The sequence below is a fragment of the Chironomus tepperi genome, unplaced genomic scaffold (assembly GCF_022539635.2).
Source record: "Chironomus tepperi strain 1889 unplaced genomic scaffold, CSIRO-AGI_Ctep_v1 contig_376, whole genome shotgun sequence".
In the NCBI taxonomy this organism is placed as follows: Eukaryota; Metazoa; Arthropoda; class Insecta; order Diptera; family Chironomidae; genus Chironomus; species Chironomus tepperi.
The window spans coordinates 787,185-811,767 of NW_027226498.1; the positions used below are offsets into that span (position 1 = coordinate 787,185).

Consider the following 24,583-nt stretch of genomic DNA (forward strand, 5'->3'; position numbering starts at 1 on the left):
GTTCAATTTCATTCTACTCCATCGTCATAAGAATTTTACAGAATGTTTAAAAATGTCTTAAAAAATAGTCTGTCACTAACGATCATGTCAATTTCTAGAGTTTATTTAGCAATAAAAATTTTCCTATGAATTGATACTTTTAGAATCATTAATTATACTTTAATTTGATAAATTAATTTAGAAACATAAATTCATACTGCACCGATTCTAATCTTTTATTTTATATAGATAGTTTCAAAACTCGATGACACTTATTGGATTATTTACGAATTAACTTGTATTTGAGACTTTTTATGGTACGGTGTGAATATATCCGCATTGGGTTTCTATTCAGGATACTAGTTTTATTAACATTTTCCTTGACAGGCTTGACGAAAGATGTTATCAAAAGTATTTAATCTTCACAACTCTTAAGACCAAAATTAGATTAATCAATGTTGAAAGCTCACTAAAAATCTGAAAATTAGGCATTAAAAAAGTTTTTGAATTGTTTTTGATACTTTTTTATTATAATATATTTAATTTTTTTTTGTTTTAAATTTTGCAATAAAATATATTAGTTATTGATGGTAACTGAACAAAAGGTTCAAATTTGGTGAGTCTTACAAGCTAAGAATTGAAATATGTTTTGTAGTTTGTTTATATACAATTATTAAAGACAAAAAATAAAAGAAATCTGCGAAAAGTACTAAATGAAGCAAAAAAAAGTTTATTAGTGTTTTCAGAGTTGCTTTTAATTAGGTATGTATTAAAAATTAAGTTTTAAATCGAGCATAGTTTAATTTCATTTTATATTATTTTCTTGATTATTCATTTTCACAGTACTAGAATAATGGTAGTAATTCATCAAATATGTAGTAAATGACTATACACACATAGAACTGTTCTTTTTGCACCAAAAATACAATAAGAGAAGATTAGATAGCTTTTAAATTTTAAATTTTTTATAAATTTTAATTTTTGCATTTTCAATTTAAATTTTATATTGCGTTTTTTTTTTCTTTATTATTTATTTCAATACATTTGTCGCACTACATAAAGATGAAGAATAAAAAACTTAACAATTTATCATTTTCAGCTTCAGGCAAAAAAGCTTTACTCATTTATTTTGCATTGTCAACTATAACATTACAAAGCTTCATCTCACTTCTATTTAACTTCGTTTGATTTTAATTTTTTTTTCGGACTTTAAAACGGTTATGATTAATATTATTCAAAGAGGTTTTTTAAAAAAACAATAGATATACAGATGACATCCGTGCATCTTTCGCATTTAAAAATATCAAGGAAGAACACAAATTTTTAAGAAAATTAGGAAAACTTCTGAAGCAACATTCAAATATTTGAAAATATAAACTTCACATTTGAAACAAGATCTTTTAATATTTTCAATCTGAAATTAATATTTCACTTTAGCCCACAATATAAATGTTTCGAAAAGACCAATGAATATTAGAGGAACAAAGAAAATTTTCCGTAATTAAATTTCACGAAAATTATCTCAAAAGTAAAAAATTACGTTTATATCACATACTATTATTTATTCTCCAAATTCATTGAATAAACTTTTCCTTATTGCTAATAATGCATTTTTAAAAAATTATTTTCTTTTGTGTAGGTAAGTGTTATTTATCCACATCATTATATTCTGTCTATTTCTCTAAATCAAAAAATTCTAAATACTTGTGAAATGCTAAGATATTTAAATAACTATATAAATGGATTAAATCTCAATTCAAATATGTAATAAACATACATTGATATGAAAAAACTCTCGTGGATAAGAGCTTTCGGATTGAAAATTGTTAAAATAAGCTAATAAAAACTGCTTTAAGAAATTATTTATCGTCTGTATTTTAAACAGCTGTACATCACACTTTTAAAGAAGAAAATTTAAAATGTTTTTTTATTTTTTTCTATTAGATATTATTTATTTTTATGGTGTGTCCTTCTTTTTGTTATTTTACCGACTCAATTAAATCTACATAATTTCAATATATAATAACAATTAGCAAAAAATTAACATTTTTTTAAATTTTTAATTTAATTATTTTTTAGCAAGTAAAGTATGAGTTTCGTTTTTCATGTTTCATTTCAAAATTTAAAAATTAATACAAAATCAAATCTCTCTGTCGGATGTTTTAACTGATCCTAAAGCCAAATTGAATTTTCTTTTTTTTATCGAAGCACTAAAACGATTTCTTTTGTTACTTATTTGTATCATTAATTTCTCATTTCTTAATTTCAAATTGAATTAAATTTTAGCATATTTTGAAGCAGTTTTAAGAGTGAAATAAAAATTCATGTTTTAATTAAATTGAGTTTAATTGTCATCTTATTTTTATATCCATTACGTAAAGTTTGCAATTAATAAGAAAAATATAATAATAATAATAATTTGATTCCAAAATAGACTTAAAAATATGTCGAGAATTTTTGCTTTCGTTGCCTTACGGAATAGATTGAAGGATTCTTTTTTATATGTAAAGAATTTAGCCATTAGGAAGCTTATGTTATCATATAGGTAATCAAAAAATTTTTAAGTTTTTTATTTTTTATAGATTTTTTTTATGAATTGAAGTCAAAAGCAATTTAAGATGGAATATCTGCTTTTATTGGCTCAATAATTGTCCAGCACGTTTGCTTGCTTCATCTAATCGAATATTATTTACTTCACCCTATATTACATAAGAAAAAATAAATAAAATAAAATTTGATGAGGTTGTAAAAAATAATAAAATTTTTGCTAGGTATGATATGATAAACACAAAATTAATGAAAATGTTAGAAGGAAGCATTGGTAATGATGAATAATATTAATAAATGAAGAAGGATTGTTAATAAAAGAAAATAATTTTAAATTACTTCTGGATTATGGTCTTAAAACCTAAAATAAAATATACTTCATTCATTTGTCTCGGTGGGTAAGCATTATTCTTGCTTTGAATTAATAGCACATTTATCTAGCAAGCAGTACTAGTATACGTCTAAACATTTTTATTTAAATTTCCGTTCGTTAAATACTAATTTTAAACATCTAGACTAAAGTCGTTTTTGATTTCTTTAAATAAGTATGTTAACAAATTTACACTAAAAATTGACTTACTAGTAGCTGATTGCTAGAAAAATTAAAGCAGTTTAGTATTTAAGCTTGGATAAATTAAATTCTTATTTTTTCTGATACCAGAAAGTTATGGATGATGATTCTTTTTTTTAATTATTTTTAGTTCTCTTCGAAAGTTTTGGGAGGAGATTAGGAGATATATTGGCATTATAATTATTAAAGAGATTTTTTTGCATAAATCACTACTTGTTTCTTGTAATTAATAAATATTTTTATCAATCATTTTCTGTTTTGAGTTAATATAGAGAGATAATGTATTTAGCAAAGAGTGTAAAGTTGATAATTTTCTTTAATGACTCTTTTCTTTGCTAGAAAGAAGAAATGCAAATACCGGTCAAACCTTTGACATGCTTATTTAAGTAAATCGTGTGCTCTTTCATTAGCCACTGCTATCCTCGTCTCATTAGATTCACCCTGCACCATGGAAAATAAGCATGAAATAGAGTAGGACGATGAAGGAAATGTTAGCAAAGAGAAAAATACAGCATAAAAAAACATTGATAGTATTACATATACAAAGTTATTGATTGTTAGTTTAATGTTTCAAGTAATAAGCACACTTCTTTAAAGATTGATTGATCACTTACCTTGCGATTGATTCTATCAATTTGACGGTTTTGATTTTCAAGTTCTGATCCCATATCAAGAGCCATATTTCTTAAATTACCAATCATCGTGTTTACTTGTCCCATATTTTCTTCCATTTCATCTTCACGAGCATCATTTGTTATTCTTTAAATGTTTTAATGCAAAATTTGATTATAATCCAATTGAATAACTTTTAAGTGCATTTTTCACTTACCTTCCGATATATCCTCCTTGTGGACCAAGACCATTTCTATCATCACATACACGTTGTGGTTGATTGTTAACAACTTTACCATCATCGTTTCCTTTCCATGTTCCATCATCTTCTTTGAATGAAGCACTCCTATGAACATGAAATATTCGTTAAAGATTCTTTAATTGAAAATTTGAATCAAACTTACTTATTACAAGGTAAAACGCAAATGCCGCAACATTTTTCCATGCCACTTAAATTCTTTTCAGCCTCTCGCATATCGGCATTAATTTGGTCCATACCCTCCTCAATACGATCCAATTGCTCTATGATATTAAATGAAATTTATTAACGCATTGTAAATACAATAGGTGCAAATAAGGCTGGTTTTTAATTCAAGCAAAATTTTAAATTATATTCAGTAAAACCAAACAAAACCAAAAGCACAAAAATTATACTAATAAGAAAATGAATGTAAATTCAAAAAAACCAACAAAACCATTTATTTATTATTTAAAATTAATTAAATTAAAGATTCTAAAATTACTTCATATTATTATTAATAGAGGGTGAATGAACTAACACATTACGACAAATTACCAACTAAAGATGTTGTAACTTAATTTTTTAAACTTATTATTATAGTATAAAATACATTCCAGGATCTTAAAACAAAATTTTATTCATATTTGCTCCTAAATCGACTGACAACGTTTCCAGAGTTTACAGACAAATTTAATCAAAAATAACAGTTTAAGATCATGGAACACATTTTCTTATACTTAAAAAATAATTTTAACGATCATTGTCAACAATAATTGACTAATATTTTTATTACAGAGAAACTGTTTCGAGTTGACTTCAAGCTATGGAGATTTTACATCTATCAAAACGTTTCAGGATTCTTCTATGAATATTCCTGATTTCATACATTGAACCTCTGTAGTGGTTAGTCATTCATTTTGACATGTGATCGTAAAAATCTTGATTTAATTTTATTTTAGCTATCACCTATCACAGTCTTTAGCGCTACATTTATAAACTTAACTTAATTAAATTTCACGAAACCTCAAATTCAACATATAGTTTAGATATTTTTAGGGGTCATTTTAAAAGCATTTTAGTGTAAATTGTAAAAAAATGTTGAATTTATGTAAATTAGTTTTAATAGAAAAATTTAAGCTAGAAACTTTACATTCCACATGATTTTTTTAAAATTTTATTTAGGTATTTAAGCGTTCTAACAAAAATAAGATAATATACCAAAAATGGATAAAAAAAAGCATTCGATACCAATAAGTTAAATAAAATTGTCTTGTAAATTTTAAATCATTTAATATTCTTATAAAAGCTTTACTTTAGCGATTACTCCATTGACTTTATAAGTATTACATTCTGTATATTAAGTTTAATTAGTGTAAATCAATTTTACATGATTTGCATTTGTTATGGATTAATTTGACAATATAATATAATATTATAGTTATTTTAATGTATACATTTTGATGTATATCCTGTAGGTTTAGTGTATGTTACTTTTGGTATATTTTGACAAAGGCAATATATAGTTTTTGGTTACAATTGTTTCCTTGATGGACTTTTATTTAGTTTATTTCTGTACTTCATCGTGTAAGGGTATCATTCACGAATGGCTTGCATCAAAAAATTAAATTCTAAAATCATTTAATGATGATTATCATTAGTGAATGAACCCTAAATATGTGTCATTTTTGCTTAATTTGCATTAGGTTAATTATTTTGTGTGTAAACAAAAGGTTTCGAATGAAAATATTTAATCACATTTTCCCTTGAAGGACTTTTCCTTTTTTTGAAACTTATTTTGAATTCAAGTTTTTGTATTTTTTAAAGATTAATTTCCATAAATTTTATAGAGTATTTTTGTGATGGTTTGTGAGTGGTTTTGATAATCTTGTGAATTTGGACAAACTTACAAGTATTTTGGGAAATTCTCAATTTAAATTTAACGACAGGAGCTATTTTAATTTAAAATATTTTCTGAGTAGATAATTTAAATCGAGAATACCCGTATAATGATTAATGCACATTTCATACATAAAAAAACATTTACAGCACAAAGAGTTTTAAAACCTCAGCCCATATTACATTATTATTATTATTGTTGATTTCGATCATTAACTATGACCGAAAGTTTATATATTTTAAGGAAAATATTCAATATGGTAAAGGAAGACGAGCTAAACTGCATATATTACAATATCTAATAAATTCATAGATTTTTGATTTTATGTGTAAATTTGTAGTTTGATTTTATTTTTTGATGTTTTTTTTATCTTTTTGTCATTTCTTAATTCTTACCTCCTTGTTCATCCAGCATAACGATGGTACGCATCCCCACTTCTGTGCTCTAAACAAAAACATTATCATACAAAATTTTGTTCAGTTACATTACTTGACATTTTTTTTTTGTATGCTACTCTTAACTTATTGTCTTATAAAACAACGAATATTCTATTTCTTTATATAGAAATGTTTTCATAAGTTACCGTTCACTACCATCTTAGCTTTTTTCATCATCAATAACGTGAAATCAATAATAGACAAATATTTATTGCAAATCTTTCGTAACATTTCTTACTATAAAATTTTATTAAAACGATTTATTATTATGTGTACAAAGAAAATAAAGCCCTTGTATAGAAAATGTTGCTGTTTTCTTAGTGTTTTATTTTTAGAAATACTTCACTCAAAAACTTGTGATTATTAATTTTTTTAGTATCTGTTAGTTTAAAATACAGTTACAGAATCATGTAGAAACTCTTACCGCCTTGTTCTTTCATAGCACCAAGAGTTTTTGCACCCACGTCATCACTCTAAAATGTCATCACAATGCTATTTATTATAGATTAAGATCATATAATAGACAAAACGAAAGAAGTCTAATACTACTTTCGTTGTATTCTTCCCTAACAATATTTAATCATTTATCCTTAAATAAATCTTAAAATAAATATTTTGCACTTATTTTCTTAAATTTTTGTCAGTATTCGCCCATTAAACTGTTTTACTTATATTTATTAACCTTAATTTCATTCAATAGAATTAAAAAAAAATTTGATATTTCATTGGGTTTTGTTTTGTGTAATGAGATTATCATCTTCTCATACCAAGGAGAACTGCTAAAATAACCTTTTTCTTCATTTAATTATGAATTTTCTTATATTAACATTTTTTGTCGTTTACAATTGATGTCCATAAAAAAAGGATTTTAGTTCTATTTCAAAAATTTGTTATACAAGAAAAATTTTTCTGGATGTAACAGTTAAATAGTATTATCAATCATTACGGATATTTAATTTTAGAATAAGATTTCTTTTGTATCTATTAACTTCCATAGAAAGCATAAAAATTTCTTGTTTTAGGTTTTCAATGTATGTTCATTACTTCCATTAAACAAATTAAAAATCGGCAATTAAAAATATAGATAGAATGACAGATATAAAAAAACTAATAGTTAAAGTAATCAAGATTGTTAAAATTTATTGAATTAAATCAGAGCTTTATTCAAGAAACTACAAATAACTAGATAGAAAAATGAGCTAAATGCATATAATTAAATTATTCAGGAAATTATTTGTGTAAAAGTTTGCATCTAAGTTAGTCATTTTATCGCCTAACCATCCGCTCTGTTCTCAATTTCAAAAGAATTTTATAAAAAATTTAATTATTAATCTAAAACATTAACAAACTTGGTAATGTGAAAAGAGTTTTATGCATAAATATGCTGTAAATCATAAAAAGAGCTAAAACAAATTTACTACAACAAATATAAAAAGAAGTGCTTTTGGAAAAAAACCATTTCTCAAACTAATAAAGTGAATTTTATTTACTCTCTATCTTAGTTTTACTTTAAGCTGAGCTTAAGAATTACGGAAATGTTTAAAAAAAGTTCTAATATAAAGCTGTTGCAAAATGGATTTCTTAAATAAAAAAAATTGAAATTCAACACAAAATGCAATTCACTTTGGAGTCTGGTTGAAATTCTCTACTAATACAAAACTTAAAGATTAAGCTACCGAAGATTAAAATTTTAGAAATTTTATCTAGAGCGATTTATTTATATAAAAAGTTCTTTTAAGCGACTATTTGATTCTAATGTGATCTTTAATTTTTATCAATTTTATTATTTCTCACTGTTATGTATGTATGAAATGACTTGATGTAAACAAGGAGAAATTAAAATAAACTACATAAAAATAATTTATTTGAAATATTTGTTTGATACATGATTTGATTGCTTATAAAATATATAGATATACCTAATGATTATATTGAAATTTTTTACTGCAAACTACATAGTGATATTAATGAATGAATTAATACTCAAAAAATTAGATCAGAACATTTTAAATATTTTTAACAATGTACAGTAAATCGAAAACTATCAAATCAATTTGTAAGTCTAATTAAATTATACCTAAATGGTTTGTTTTTTTTTTTTTTTTGACTTTTGAAATGCGCAAATTTTATCTCAGAATACTCAAAACATCAAGAGAGAAATCAAGAACATAATAATTTCAAAACAAATGTATCTGGATAATGTATAAGTGGATTCTGATTGAAATATATACTTTTGAAAATAATCATTTGTAAACTTATAGGAAATGAATTTAAAAAAAGAAAAGAAAATGTATCAGCAATAATGAAAAACATAAGAAATAAAATATCAATTAATTAAAATTGTCAACTTTTGAAAAAATAACGGAAACTTTTTTTTTCTTATTGGGAAAAGAAAAATGTCATTTTCTCACTCACCTCCCTGATCATCGAGTGCTACCAAGGTTCGAATACCGGCTTCTTTGCTCTGTCGTAGGCATTTTATAACAAATTTTTTGTGTGTGAATTAATTGAAGTAAGAAATTTAAAAAAAATCTTATTTGAATAAAGAATAATGAAAATCAAAGTGTTTATATATACTCTGAACAGTATAAAAAGAATATCCATTGATTTTGATGTTTATATAATTTTATGAACTTTTATGATGTTGAATCTTAATACTCGTAAGTTTTTATGTAATGATGAATATTTCTTGTTTGTATGGTTCTAATGCAGGATGAACAACAAAAAATATAATATTGAAGCTATTAATCAATATTTTGTAAGCAATTTCCCATTTCTGTTTGCTAAAAAATTATTCAACAATTTTCTCTCTTCGATGTTTATCACTATGCAAAATAAATCCGGTTTTTTGGTCAATTTGTAGATCGATATATACTTAATTCTTATATATTATTTACTTAAAGCAATATCTTCATGTATCTGTATAATTATTTAAGTAGTAAAATATTAGAAACAATTAAAATGCAGTGGATCAGTGTTTGTATCTGTAGCATCTTCATGTCATTATTATATTTTTTAATAACATAATAAATATCAGTAACATAATAAAAAAAAATAGTTAATTAAATTGTAAAATGTAAAATATCATTTGGAGGAACATAAAACAACTTGTAAATAGGTAGGTACTCGTCATATTTTTGTATAAAACTGTAAAATACAATAATTGTTTTCTGTGTATTTGATACTGTTTTATCACAGGATTTTTAAGACGTTTGTTAAGAAGAATGAAGTTTACAGAGATCAAGCAAATAAATACACAACAAAAGATTACAATAAAAACAGTATCAATACATTACTACTCAAGGAAAACACACATAGATAAATATTAAAGAATTAATAATTTTTCTTTGGATACCCTTATTCGTAGTTAATGTTTACTTCTTGATATAATAAGTATCTCTGTTAAGTTCCCGTAAAAACACAACCAAGGCGTTGCTACTCTAGATTAGGATCCATATTGTTATTTCCTAATACTATGAGTAAACGACCCCTTTGGGCATCATTGGAGTTTCTGATATATATCACAAGTCTTAACAGCTTGAGGACAGATTACATGAATTTATGATTTTAAAATGATTTCTAATATAGACTACACAACCATGCATTGAATCTCATTCTTTGGATTCAAAAGAACATTTAAAGAGCAAAGAAAAGTGGTTGTATGATAATATTTCATTGCTAATAGGATTGAGAGCTAAAATAACAGAATATCCTTAATAGTATTTTTCAATGAACATAAAATAATGTCAACTTATTATAACAAGAGGTAGGTCTTGAATTGCATTTAAATATTGAGTCGTTCTCATAGAGGGTTTGATAAATGTAAGAGCAAATAAAATGTTGCATGAAGGAGTACGCGTAAGGCTAGATAGTTAATTAAAATGTGCAGAAAATAGATTTAAGATTGCTACAACAATAAGAAAGTATTCCTTATTTTTATTATTTATTTATATTTTCTTTAAATAAAGACATATTACGACATTTAGTATATAGATAAATGTAAACATCCAACTACATATAAAAATAAAGAAAAATATACTGCATCATCATGAAAGTTTTCAATTCAAAATTTTCCTTATTGATTAAAATGCACAGCCAATTTTTTTTTACAGAAAAAAATTGAAAACCCATGAGATATTTTATTTATGATTATCATATATAATTTTATGACACTTTAAACATGCAACATCAACAGGCTTCCATTTAAACGCCTATAAATATAATCATTCGCAAAAATGTGTTCTGTTTAGTATGTTGAAAAATTAGGAGAAGAGATCATTGTTTTTCATATTATTTTTTTATCAACAATCAAAAGAAAAGAAGAAGAAGAGGAATAGAATATTTTTTAAGAAGAAATAAGGAAGAAGAGATATTGAGAAAGATTTGCGAAAGATAAAGGAAGCGTACAATGTTATCACGTAATCTCACGTTTAACAAATATTGTTATTACATTTTCCAGCTAAATATTAAAGACATCCCAATTGTCAACTTGGTCTCTAACAGAAATCACTAGTTCAGAAACTTAATATATTTATCAGTTTATTCATTTTCAGAAATATAACGTTAAATGTTAATGAAATAATAAAATATTAGGATTGAAAAGAAAAGTTTTAAATTTAAACAAAAGATTTCATTTTTTTTTTTTTGATAAAAATGCTAGGAGATATTTCATAAATTGCTACCGTAATTTTTACACTGTCCACAGCAACACTTTACTTTCCGGTTAAAAATGAAGATCTTTTCTGAATCATTACAAGTAACATTATCATTTAATTATCATATTTATTATTATTGACAATGCATTGATTCTTTTGTATTGATTAATTGCTCAGAAATCAAAGAAGATAATATGAGAAAGACTTTGAAAAAGAAACTTATGTATGTCTAAAAACTAAATAAAAAATTTCGAGAAGGAGAAATCGATTAAATTTAATTAGTTTTCAATTTCATAATTAATGCATTTATTTCTCGTTCATCAAATTTTAATTTATGAGAAATAAAAACTGCACTATTTATTGCAACAAAAATAGTACAAGCTTTTATTTAATAAGTTTTTATCCTTCAATAATCAAGCTTTTTCTTTATATTAACTTGATTTTAAAACATATGATTCAATTGTATAATTCTATCGTTATGAAATTTGATGTTTACTATCAAATTCTAATCAATATTGTCCATATTAGCCATTATCATAATTTAGATTTAAAAAAATTAAGCATTTCTTACCTCTTCGCAAAGAGCCAACATCCGGCGAGTGGATTCAAGGGACTGGAAAGTAGAAAAATTGTCTTTAATATCTCAAAATTAAAAAATCGCAGAAATTCATTTCTGTTTTTCTCATAAAAGGCATTCTCATAAATAATTGTTTCAAAAACTTACTTCATCGGTCTTCTCTTGAGCTTTTAATTGCAATTCTTGCAATTCTGTTTTGGGAGGTGCTGGTTCTGTAGTTGGTGCTGGCATTCTATTAAAGAAACAAAATGAAATCAACAATTAATTCTAGTCTATAATAATCAAACTTTTCTTAAATTCTAAAAAAAAAAATTTTCTGTTCTTTAAACTTTTGATTCCTGTCCAAGAATCGATCTTGATATAAACATATAAAATGACATTCATTTCGTACCAATAACTGACTTTATTGGGAAACAAGAAAAACAATTGGAATACTGGAAGCAATCAAGTTTCTTTGTATTTTAGGAAATGCATTCACAATGTCATATGATTGATTTTATGTATTTATTTATTTATTTATTTCGAAATCTAATGATTTATATCACTTGAACAGATGATGATGCTTATTTAAAAAAAAGCTTTAGATATTCAGATCATTGAGATCCATAGGTGCCTAAGTGAGGATGCTTCACATCTCTTCATTTAGCAAATCTACAGTTCTACTACTGCCTGTAGCATACAAAGGAATAGTGTGAGTCGTGCTTCCACTACGCGAAGTACTAAACCATTCCTTCTTCGACCCCTTCGACTCACTTATTCTTATTTAGTGTATTGTAATATGTAATTTCCAGATCAGTCCAGATCTTAGTTTACACAATTACAAACTGAGCTAAGAAAAATATCGTATATTACGTTTTACAACATTTTATAACAAATTATACTGTTTCTATGCTCTTAATATTAGACATCATAAGCGGCCAGTAGAATTATTTTTCATATTCAATTTTCACATCTTGCTGATAATTTTCCAATACAATTTTACGAAGACAGAATAATTGAATGAATCTATGTGAAAAGTACATGATGTGGTCATTATCAGAATTTTATACAGATTTTTTCTCGCTTTAAAAGCTCAATAAACAAAGATAAAAATTCATTGCAATCAATAGTCTTGAAATAGGCTCTCAATTTAGCGCTTTTATAAGAGACAATTCATCTCAATTACTCTAGTGTTTTCAACTTTTGAAACACATTTCCTACATGATATTCGGCATGTTCATCAAGAATTTTTCAAGTTGTAAAGGACGCAAATATTTGAAATTTTTTTTCTTCGCAAAGAATAGCTTAGTTTGTGTATGTGTACAAGCAAGCAAGCAGTATGAAAAATAACATAAAAACTCTTCTTGAAAATCATAAGGAAAATCAATACACGCTTTCACAAAAAGCGAGACCGAGAATATAAACGACTTTTATTCGTTTATGGAGTTTGCGTGTTACCATGTTGTGATTCACGAAATTAGTTTTGTCTTTATCACACATAACCAGTATTAAAATTATATGGATAACCGAAAGATTTTTTTAAATTATTTAATTTTATTTTAGTACGTCATCATTTAGATCGATTGCAAAACGAATAATTGATCCTTCATATAACTCTTAATAACTTTTCCCCTATAAAAATGTATCCACATATCCTTTTTGGAAAACTTTTTTCCATCGTCCCTCGTTTGATGCGTATTTTAATAGTTTCTTTTTTCAGTCCATTTTTTCATCACAAAATCACTTTAATTATCATTTTTATTTGTATCATTTGCAAAAAGGATATTCAACGAATGTCCTTAGTCAGTCCTTAGCTTATTTATTTCACCATTATACTGGAAGTTTTCCGACAAAGATATACACTTTTTTTTTCATTTCAATGTGAAGATAGACCATTCAATTTTTAAGTAATATCTCCTAAATTAGTTAGTTCGTACCTGATGAATTTAAATTAAGCAATCCAATAAAATATTTGAGGAAAGTGTTAAAATAAAAATTTTCTATATTTTCCTCTAATAGCACTGACTAGTTCAAAAGGCGTGTAATCTCGCTTTGCTCTCAACGTGAACTAAAAATTGAGAGAAAATCAAAAGCTTTCTCATTAGTCAGAAGCTATACATAAAAGATTCTCTCAGAAATGAATCATTGGTATTCGAAAATTAACTCTATATATTTGAAAAATTTGTTGTCATAAAATTTAAAGTGCATTTTCACCATCACTTCTTTTGATGCAATCTGCATAACATCAATTTATCAAACCCTTCCTTAACTAAGATCTTTAAAACATCCAAATCTTTAATTTTTTTATTTTCTAATTATCTTCCATTTCCCTTAAAATCAAATGAATAAACTTTATAATATTTACTTAATATATGTTAATGTTAAACTTTTGATCCTTTTAAAATCACTATAAGTTTTAAATTAATTTTTGTGCAAAATTTCACAAAATTTTCCTTCTACAAGTTTTTTTAGAAATCTAATACTGAAACAGCTGTCAGTGCAGTTTCATTTTATAGCAAATGACTTCTATAAAAAAAATACCTAATCTTATAGAAAGCCGCAACATAAATAATTATTTCAATTTAATAGCATAAGCATATCAGAAAATGATATTAATTTATGTTCGTAAAAATAATTAAATAATTGTGTAATGGAAACGAATCCTATAAGAAAAAAAATTTAAGATGAAAATATTAACGAATTTTCTAGCAGTTTTTTTAAATACAAAAGAAGCCGTTAATTTTAAGCTACAATTTTAGTTTATTAATTATATTCCATAAAATATACATAAGTTACCTATTACTATTATTTTTATTATTCTTACTACCCCATGATTTTATATCGAAATAGTTTTGAAAATGTGCTCGTTCTTTTTGGTGATTTGTTGAATTTTTCTTTTTATATTCTTTCGATTGATCAATTTCATCCTCGTCATCATCAAAGAAATTTTTGTGTACTGTTACTGATGGCTTCCTAGCACCTTTAATTAGATGTGACTGTTGGATTTCTTTGAATAATTTCCTTCTTGGTACAAATCTTAACGCCTGATTCCAATCATTTGTGTTTTTGATTTCAGAAAGGATATCCAGCATTTGATTAATTGTTAGGGATTTTCCTCCTTTTCCCCAATCTAAGTATTTATCAAGAGGAAGTTTAGCCATTCTCAAATTATGTTTTTTAGCTTTGGCTAACGAGAGTGGTTCATTATTTGCTTTATCGACCATAGCACCAACTATATAAATGTCATCATGATTAAATTCGACTAATTCATTTCTGCAATGTGGAGTTAGGTAAACAAGTCGGCTCTTATCGAATACATCAACGTATGATTTTTCATGTACGTTTATTGGAAAATCAAGATTAAACATTGTTGGTATACTGTTCATCATTTTTCTCCCAGATTTTGAGGATCTGTCAAAATTACAGTAGTGTATATCAAATGGTTGATCTGCTAATCTATTCATGGCAAAAGTATATGTCAACTGCTTAGCACAATTATCAGCTTCTCTAAAACTCATGTGCTCATCATAAGAACAATCAATTACTAGTTTTTGTCCAAAAAGCATAGCATTAACAAGCTTATTATTATTCCAAAGATTCATTGTTGTTTCATAAATCTTTAAAAAATATGAATTATATCCTAAACCATAAACTATCTCATTGCTTTCTGCCTTTTTACGCCTTTCAGATATTCTCTCATCCCGTTCAACTTTTAATTCTTCCTTTTTCTTTTGCTTATTAAGGTTTTTCATTTCGCATGTAAACAAAAATGTTAAATACTTCCGTCTTGCCGATACTGAACTTAGCTCTAAAATTCTATCCCATTCTGTTTGTGACAATTTGCTAGGAACCTTTCTTCCTTCTTGTCTCATAATCTATAAATGATATCATAAATATTTAATTCATTTTCTTATTTTGTTTAATAACACATTTTGTAACTTACATCAATTTCCAATTCCAAAATCTTAAATTTCTTTTCCTTTTCGGGATTTTCGTAAGCCTTTGGTTCTGTTGAAAAACATCTTAAATAGCTTCTTTCGAGCTTTATTGTTGAACCAAAATATCGCGCTAATCTTAACATTTTTAATGATTTTCAAAATTAACGCATTTATTTGTTTACTTTCTTAATTCACGCACACTATCAAAGCAATAGTAAAAAATACTTATTATTAATGGTCAAATCATATAGGCGCATTTTAATATAGCTCTACATCAAATTACATAGATTAATTAAATTGTGTAATCGAATCTATAACATTATAAATATTTTAGTTTTCATAGCGTATATTAAGTAATAAAATGCCAAGACAATGTGACAAACGGTCAAAAAACTGATAAAGGTAATTTTATTTTTTAAAAAAGTGCTGTAAACTATTTGAATATTCCAGAAAAAAATTACTTGTGAAACACGCTCAAAATTCGTTCATATAAAAGTTAAAAATATTAAATTTGAAGGAAAATAAAGAAATTAGAGATTTTAACAAGTTATTGAGTGTTTAATTTATTGGAGGATATTGAATAGTTTTATTTAGAAATGACATTTAATTAATTTTTTATAAGAAATTTGTCTAATTTTTAAAATAGTTTGAGAGATATTTTTTGGAGCGTGCAAGAGGACGGAAATTTTTTGTAAAGGAATAATTTAAAAAGAAAAATATTTGTAAATTAGTGATTATATCAATCAAAATAACATATAAATTAAGTTTTCAAGTGTGTTTTAAGTGCTTAACAATCTCATTATCGTTTATTTAATGTCCCAAATACGAAATTCGCAATAGAAATTGATGGTAAAATTTTTTTCGAAGAGCATCCATTTTTTAAGCTAAAATTTTTGCCATAATTTATCCATTTACTGTTAAACTTCTTAATTCACTATATTATTAAGTGTCTATAATATTAATGGAATTACAAATAATAATATCTAATTAAGCTCTCATGAATACTCATTATAACTAAGCTTAATCTGTTTTTCCTAAATATTATTTAAATTGGTAAAGGCAATCCGTGACTATTTTAGCTAAATAGCCAATAAGCTTTTTATAATTTAAAATATTTAATGTGTGCTTTCTTTCTATTAACATTTCTTTATATTTTTTATCCATTTCATTTTGCTTCATTTGCCATAAAAATATTTGCATAATAATCAAAAATTAAAGAGATATATAACAAACAAACAAATTCGCATAAACAATCGTCAATCTATGTATTTCATCCGACATGCTGAAGGAAAAAAATAGTTAAGTTTCAATCTAAAAGGCCCTTTAATTTAAAAATAAAACCATCTTTTTACTTCTATTATTACCTTTTTTTTTGTTATCATTTTTTTGTTTGTGGAAATTTCATATAATTTATTTAATCTATACTTTTGTTTCTCCTGTATTTAAATTCATCATTAACTGTTAAATTGCATAAACATAATATATTAATTAACACCATAACTTTATTTGTTCCATTATTTTTCTGATCATTATTTTCTTTTCTAACAATTTTCTAATAGAGTCTAGCAAGTATTACATTGTAATAATGTATAATTTTTCTGCTGTCTTTTATATTAAACTATAATTTTAGATAGTGTTTTCAACAAGATGTCTCGAAAAGAAAAGTATGAGACAAATAATCGCAGGCAACAAACTTTCATGTCACCAGAGGATGTTGCATCAGGTAGAAAATCATCATGGCAGGGCGTTGAAATAAATGGTAAATTAAAATAGTTGACTTAAATAATAAATCGTGAATGTAATATTTTATTTAAATTTTTATAGGTAATGTACGAAACATCAGTCCTCAATTATGGCATTTCGAATATCTTACTGCTTTATATCTGAACGATAACTGTTTATCACGTTTACCACCTGATATTGGACTACTTGTTAACTTGAGGACCTTAGATGTATCCAATAACAAATTAAGGAGCTTGCCTGCTGAATTAGGAGAGCTAATTCAATTAAGGTACCTTTAATTGCAAATTTGTTTTTGTATTTGAAGTTCCTAATACGAATTTTTAATCTTAACTTGCAGAGAACTACATCTGAATCATAATATGCTCCGTAGTTTGCCTTATGAACTCGGGAAGTTGTTTCATCTTGTTGTTTTAGGACTGCATGGAAATCCATTAACAAAAGACATTCTTTCGATTTATAATGACATGAACGGCACCAACAAACTTTTGACGCACATGTTGGATAATTTTAGCTGTGAGTACCACAATACTTTATAATTATTTTCGATATGAATCTGTCAATTTTATGATGGACAAATATAATAATTGCGTAAATCAAAGCATTACTATAGTAGTTGAATTATTGTAAAAATTTAAAATGATTCATGAATCATGATCAACAAAAGATTTCATTTTTAAATTATTTTCTGCTTTTTATTAATCTCAAAAATATTATTAATTAAAAATTAAAGAAAGTGCTTTGCGTATGCAAATTTGTCAAACAGTTAAATATTCACATACATTCTTTTATTAATATTAATTTCTATTTACTTTATTTTGATCCAAAATCTAAATTCCCTAATTAAAAACAAACATTAATTAAATTTCCAAAAGCGATTTTAATTTATTTCAATCTTGCTTTCATGAAGTTTCCAAAGTCTTATAGTCTATTAAATTTACAACCTATTTATTGATTATTTGATCACGATATCTTCAGATCTGTTCAAAAAATTATAACCAATATTTTATTTGTAAATAATACTCAAGAGAAAAAGTGTCAAAACATTTTCAACTGCATAGAAATTAGAAATCACTCAAACTTCACCAGAACTTGGTTCGAAAAAAAAAATGAAAGAGAGTTTTTAATACATAATCAGTAATTGGATAATTCTCTTACTCTCTTTTTCTCATGCTACATTTTGAGTTAGTTTGGTTGGTAAAAGTGAGTTTTAACGATCAGTTGTTCACCAACTCTCGAAATATAAACAACATCAGAAGAAAAAAAAAAGTTGTGTGTTTACCGCAAAAAGAAATTGAAAACTTTCAATACACAAGAAAGGAGAAATATCTCCGATAATGTTCGCCTAATTGTTTCGCATATCGAATTGAAAAAATAAATATATAAAAATATTGTATCAAAAAGTTAATTAGTGTCTATGAATTGACATAAGTTTGAAGTGAAAAAAGAAAGCTAATAAAATCAAATGTATATAAAAAATTGAGACAATAACAAAATAGTATGATACATAAATAAGGAAAGCTGGATATAATTAAAAAAAAAATAACTAGTGTATTTGATTAAGTTTCGAAAAAATTACTCAAAAAGTATGTTATGATGAACTCTTCATCATGCATGAAAAGATATGAAAACTATCAGACTGCAACGCATCATTCACCATCATTGTCATTTAATTACTCAAACAATTTTCCATTGCAACAAAACTCAACAGAGACTACTTTTAATTACTCAAATGCAAACGATTGGACTGGATTTCCATTGATAAAGTTTGCAGATTCATCACCTTTTAGACGTATAAGCAATAACTCATCTCATGAGCCTAGAAATAATTACAATAAAAGCGTGAGAAAGGTGAATCACAATGTGTCAAAGCCACCTATAAGATGTCAGAGTGAACAGAATCCTTATAATGATGAAAATGTACAGATTGATAAATTTGAAAATTTCATAACACAAAAAGCATGCGATAATGCTGAAGTGCATATTGCGCTTAATCATGGAAATGGAACATTTTTGCCACGCATTATAAAGCCGAGAAAGCGAAGAAAAAAAGATAGAAAACCGACGAATAATTTACAACAGACAGTAGAAAATGCCTCATCAACATTTCCTTTCACTTTCTCTTCGACTACAAATGAAACGATGCAAAATCTCTCCGACAAAAACGTTGATTGTGTTGACGAAAACAACATATACAACTATAGTCAAAATAGTAGAAATTCAAATGCAACGAAATGTGATGCAAATGTTTATTTTAATAATACAATATTTAATTCAAATTTATTGACACCAAATGTCGCTTCCTCATCGATTTCATCATCGCCAATTTCACTTTCAAATTCATCTTTGTCTTCATCAACCAACTCATCATGCAGTTGTCGTTTATGTGATCCAAATTGTAAAATCTGGTCTTTTCCATTAAGAAGATCCTTCTCAGATAATTCAGCAAGTAAAATGGATTCAAAGGATACATGTAATATCGAGAATGCTTATAATATAAAATCAACCAAAGATGTTGGTGTCATAGGCAGCAATCGTTCAAAATCTGAAGGAAAATCATGCACTAAATCTCTACTTACATTAATGGATATCATCGAATCAGAGCAGAACCAACAGAATTTGCCGAATAGCATGAGTCAATTTATAAACAATCCAAATCTCAACATTTTAGACAGCTCAGTTTGTAATTTAGTCCTGAATAATCTAAGAATTTCGGACGACATTTTATCATCTACTATTAAAACTGTTAATGAAGATTTTACCAATAATGAGCTTAACGTTATCACGCATCAATTGTCTGATTTCAATCTTTTAGACGATAATCATGCAAATTCAAATATAACAGAGCAGAATAATAGAATCATTTCAAACAACACTTCCGCATCATTAGTGAAATTCGAAAACTTTATTGAAACGCCATTAAAGAAGCAAGATCAATCAAACTTTTTCTCTCAAAACTTATTTGCACATAATTTAATGAAAAGAGAAGAAAGTAATATTTTGGGAACCAATCATAATAGTTATAGCAATTTCAATAGTGATTTAAAATGTGGCGAACACCTATATTCTAATTTATTAAACAATGACGAATCAATCATTTCTTCTCAATTTAAGAATGGAATTGAGAACTTGTCTCTATTTATATAAAGTATTTTATTTATATACTTTTTGTCAATTAGCCTTTTTTTAAAGCACTTGTTCATAGTTGTTAGAAAAAACCGTCTTTAATTTTTATTCTAGTCCATAAAAATTCATTTCTTAGAGATAAAAATGATTTTAATTACCTGAAAAGAAAGCGTGATCCAAGGTTGATGATTAAAAACGCTCGTACCAATGTAGTATGAGAAAATTTTCAACCATCAGCTGAAAAGAGAAATTTTTACTTGTCTGAGACTTTTACTCTTGATGACACCTTAAAAAGGTAGAGCTCAATAGTGTACTCAAAAGTGAAACTTTATACTTTTTTATTTATTATTTTACACATAAAATCTTAAATCAACTTTATATTTACTTCCGACTTCTTGCTTCCTTGTATGTCTTTTTATCTATATGAAATGATTTTATTTAATCAAAACTTTCTCGTGTTTATTTTGGATTATAATAAATTGCGATTAAAATGCTAAAATTTAAGAATTAAAATTAAAGTATCTTTAATCTATTTTCGTGTATTTTGCCTTAACAATTTATATTTTTTAACAATAATAAAAAAGACTTAAATTGTAAATTAAAGTAAATAGATATTTATAGAAATAATAATAAAAGCAGAAAATGAAAAATGAATGAAGGAAAGAGAAAAGAGTAGAGACATGCAACAATACAAAGAAATATTAACTTCGGTGATGATATAGAATAACGCTTTTGAAAAAATGAATTTATAGTGAAAGTAAAATTTATAGTTTTATGTGCTTTGCAAAAAGAAAAAAATGAAAGAAAAAGAGCAAAAAACTTTATATTTGTGAAATGAAGCGGTTATTCATTTCAATTTTTTTACTTGCAATTTGGGTCGTTCATTTTATCAAATATTAATCGAGAGAAAAAAAAAAGTTCTCTCGAATTTCCCTTATTGTTGACAAGTTCTTATTTTATTGTCTTTAAAAACTAAATAGATAACTATCAAGTTATATGGTTGAAAACACTTTTGTATGATTCATTCCTTAATTCACCTATAGAATATGCTATTAATTTGTTGAATAAAGAAAGAGAAATAGTATTAATAAATTATAAATGTAGCTCTTATTGATTCCACAACAATAAATTAAATATGTTTAATTAATCTAATAAAAAAAATTCTTTCGTCTTTTACAGTAACCGTATCGGGCAATTCGCCGCCACAAAGACCATGGATACCTCTTGCAAGACCCAATCGATCGAGACCAGCATGTAAGTTAATTTTTTTTAAACTCAACTCACGAATGATTCATATTTTTCATTTCTGTTAAAAGGTATATTCACCGTCATGTGTTATAATGTCCTCTGCGATAAATATGCAACAAGACAAATGTACGGATATTGTCCAAGTTGGGCACTTACTTGGGAATATCGCAAGAAGGTAATTAAACCAGAAATTAAATCGATAATTTTTTTAAACGAAAAAAATAATTCTAGGCAATTTTGGATGAAATTCGTCACTATTCAGCGGACATTATAAGCTTACAAGAAGTGGAGACAGATCAGTTTTACAATTTTTTTAAACCAGAACTCAAGAATGATGGATACGAGGGAATATTTTCGCCGAAATCTCGAGCAAAGACTATGTCAGAAAACGACCGTAAATACGTTGACGGATGTGCCATCTTCTTCCGTGCAAATAAGTAAGAAATTCTTTTATTTTTTTGTTCTTATAACAAAATTTGTTAATAAAAACTATTTGCTTATAGATTTTCCTTGATCAAAGAACATTTGGTAGAATTCAATCAATTGGCAATGGCAAATGCTGAGGGATCTGATAATATGCTTAATCGTGTTATGCCGAAAGATAACATCGGTTTGGCAGCTGTACTAAAAGTTAAAGAAAATGCATGGGAAGGACTTTCACCCGAGCAAGCTGCAATTTCACAACCGATTCTCGTTTGTACAGCTCACATTCATTGGGATCCAGAGTTTTGTGACGTCAAATTGATTCAAACCATGATGCTTTCGAATGAGTTAAAGACAATTCTTGATGAGGTGTGTCACAGTTTTAAGCCAGGACAAAAATACGATAGTAATAATGTTCAATTATTATTATGTGGCGATTTCAATTCACTTCCCGATTCTGGAGTTATTGAATTTTTAAGTACTGGTCGTGTTTCTATGGATCATCCAGATTTCAAAGAGCTTGGTTATAAATCATGTTTGCAGAAGATCTCAAATTGTGATACGCCCAATGAATTTACTCATTCCTTTAAGCTCGCTTCAGCGTATAGTGAAGATATCATGCCCTATACAAATTTCACATTCGACTTTAAAGGTATTATCGACTACATATTTTACTCTAAACAAGGTATGGTTCCTTTGGGTTTGCTTGGTCCTCTTTCATCGGATTGGATGAGAGAAAATAAGGTTGTCGGATGTCCACATCCAAGAATACCAAGTGATCATTTTCCATTATTGGTCGAAGTCGAACTGGTTTATATGAACAGCCCACAAACGCCAAATGGGTTTATTAATCGAAGATAGTCGGCAACTGAGCAATTAAAAATCATCAAGCCTCCTCCCTCTCATCATCCATAAACAAAAACACACATACACATACATAAATATACACACACACAACAACGCGTACAACTTTCTTTTTTTTTCTTATTAAGAATGGACAAATTTTCTTTTTGAAAGGATTAAAGGATGACTAAAATCAATGATGCAATTCTTAACTACGAACTAAGCTTCTGACCGATTGTTTTCTCTTTATTTATTTGAATTGAGCTTAGTAATGTATAAAAAGTAATATTCCTTAAAACAAAATTGTCTAACAAGCATGCAAATTTTCATTCTTATTAATTGTATCAACTTTACTGTATTTATGAACTTTAAAGTAATTTTTCGATTTATTTTTTTTTCTTTTTCGGAACCAAAACAAATTTTAAAAATAACAAATTATATATATACAACCATTAAACAATTCCTTTTTTTTTATTTTATTAATCGTTTGGTGAAGGTTTTTTGCCAATTTTTTTTTATTTTTTGACATAAAAATTATTTTACCCATGTAAAATTTGAAAATTTCCCTCAATATAATTAAACAAAAGTGATGAAAAATGATGAAAATTTTTACAATCTTCTTATCAAGGAGTAATTGTTTTGCATTTTTATGATTACAAAGCACATACATCACGTAATTAACAATCAGTTATTGAACAAAAACTATGAGAATGTAGGAAAATTGAAAGGTTTTTGAATCACTCCTTTTTATTTTGAAATTTTAGAACTTAAAAAAAATAATTTTGACCCATATGAAGAACACAAACTTAAAAAAATATATATAATTAAATTAAATATCAATGTGATCCTTATACAAAAAAAAAACTTTTCATGTAAAAAGAACTTAAGAAAAAGAACATTTTAGACCGAATATATTATATTTAAACCAAACTCATTTTAAGTCAAAATATTGCCGTTTCAATAACGGCTAGTGAAAATGCATTTTGTCGCAATTAATAAAAATTTTAATTTTTGTCAAACACGATTTTGAAATTTTTATTATTTTTTTTTTGTCCCATGACTTTAAAAAAAAATCTTCCTTAATGGCATGTAAAAATCTTTAAAGTTATCTGCTGTTTGAAAGCTTGATTTTTAATTAAAAATATATTAAATGCCATAAAATAAAAATTTGAATTCATTTTGGAAAAAAATAAAATTAAAAACTTACTTTAGTCATGCCCTAAAAAGTTAAACATCCGACAGGCGAAAACTGCACTGAAAATCAAAAGACTTGAATACACATACAAGAAACTAATATTGTTTAACTTGGTTTTCATCGAAGAATGCTTAATGATTGTTTATAAATGACGTCCATAATTTAGTTATCTAGGATTTTGCGAAGGAAGTGTCAAAAATCACGATTTTATAGAAGTCATTTATGAACGATCCATTGATTTATTTGATTTTCATAAATAAATCTCTAATTTAATTCTTTTGTTCTTGACAAAAAGTACAAAAAGGTATTAAAATGTTAGAAAAATAATATTTTAATGTACATAACAAAAATTGTGAAAAATTCACTCTCGAAAGTATAAAAAATAACAAAAAAACACCATCCACTTTCAGTTATCATATCTGAAATGACTAATATATCGTAGCAAAGTATAAAGATTAATCTATTTTGATTATATTAGATGTGAAAACAATGCTTTTTTCATGAAAAACACAATATTTTACTTTTGTTATTATTAAATTATTTTTTTTTTCACTTCCAAACGAGATCATCCGAAG

At 26.1% G+C, this 24,583-nt stretch overlaps 3 protein-coding genes across 9 annotated transcripts; 1 reads left to right on the top strand and 2 right to left on the bottom strand.

The window, feature by feature from the left end:
- Positions 1-1,162: 1,162 nt before the first annotated feature.
- Positions 1,163-13,996, bottom strand: Snap25 (Synaptosomal-associated protein 25kDa). 7 transcript variants are annotated; one of them, XM_070647606.1, is made up of 8 exons: positions 13,861-13,996; positions 11,664-11,748; positions 11,511-11,552; positions 6,243-6,291; positions 4,114-4,231; positions 3,927-4,055; positions 3,712-3,856; positions 1,163-2,678 (listed from the first exon to the last, which is right to left on the bottom strand). In XM_070647606.1, exons 2-8 carry the CDS (start codon positions 11,745-11,747, stop codon positions 2,613-2,615), a joined length of 633 nt encoding a protein of 210 aa, XP_070503707.1. In that variant the 5' UTR covers position 11,748; positions 13,861-13,996; the 3' UTR covers positions 1,163-2,612. The 7 variants fall into 7 exon arrangements, with proteins under 7 accessions (XP_070503707.1, XP_070503709.1, XP_070503708.1 ...); XM_070647608.1 differs by lacking the exon at positions 6,243-6,291 and adding an exon at positions 6,709-6,757; XM_070647607.1 differs by lacking the exon at positions 6,243-6,291 and adding an exon at positions 8,700-8,748.
- Positions 13,997-14,231: 235 nt separating this feature from the next.
- On the bottom strand, positions 14,232-15,623 carry rswl (tRNA methyltransferase roswell). Its single transcript, XM_070647669.1, has 2 exons — positions 15,439-15,623; positions 14,232-15,370 (listed from the first exon to the last, which is right to left on the bottom strand). Exons 1-2 carry the CDS (start codon positions 15,574-15,576, stop codon positions 14,288-14,290), a joined length of 1,221 nt encoding a protein of 406 aa, XP_070503770.1. The 5' UTR covers positions 15,577-15,623; the 3' UTR covers positions 14,232-14,287.
- A 539-nt stretch (positions 15,624-16,162) lies between these two features.
- On the top strand, positions 16,163-23,834 carry twin (CCR4-NOT transcription complex subunit 6-like twin). Its single transcript, XM_070647257.1, has 9 exons — positions 16,163-16,282; positions 16,652-16,731; positions 17,064-17,192; positions 17,258-17,444; positions 17,514-17,689; positions 21,479-21,553; positions 21,616-21,722; positions 21,779-21,984; positions 22,051-23,834. The coding sequence occupies exons 2-9, from the start codon at positions 16,713-16,715 to the stop codon at positions 22,829-22,831; spliced, it is 1,680 nt and encodes a 559-aa protein (XP_070503358.1). The 5' UTR covers positions 16,163-16,282; positions 16,652-16,712; the 3' UTR covers positions 22,832-23,834.
- Positions 23,835-24,583: the final 749 nt, after the last annotated feature.

Bases quoted from the DNA above. Each gene is read 5' to 3' on its own strand.
- Snap25 (XM_070647606.1), bottom strand. From the start codon at position 11,747: ATGCCAGCACCAACTACAGAACCAGCACCTCCCAAAACAGAATTGCAA. The intron at 6,292-11,510 runs GTAAGAAATGCT...GTTTTTGTTTAG, and splicing joins TGTTGGCTCTTTGCGAAGAG to AGCACAGAAGTGGGGATGCG. The intron at 3,857-3,926 runs GTAAGTGAAAAA...AAACATTTAAAG, and splicing joins CAAGGAGGATATATCGGAAG to AATAACAAATGATGCTCGTG.
- rswl (XM_070647669.1), bottom strand. From the start codon at position 15,576: ATGTTAAGATTAGCGCGATATTTTGGTTCAACAATAAAGCTCGAAAGA. The intron at 15,371-15,438 runs GTAAGTTACAAA...TATCATTTATAG, and splicing joins TTTTGGAATTGGAAATTGAT to ATTATGAGACAAGAAGGAAG.
- twin (XM_070647257.1), top strand. The intron at 21,554-21,615 runs GTAAGTTAATTT...TTCTGTTAAAAG, and splicing joins CAATCGATCGAGACCAGCAT to GTATATTCACCGTCATGTGT. The intron at 21,723-21,778 runs GTAATTAAACCA...AAATAATTCTAG, and splicing joins CTTGGGAATATCGCAAGAAG to GCAATTTTGGATGAAATTCG.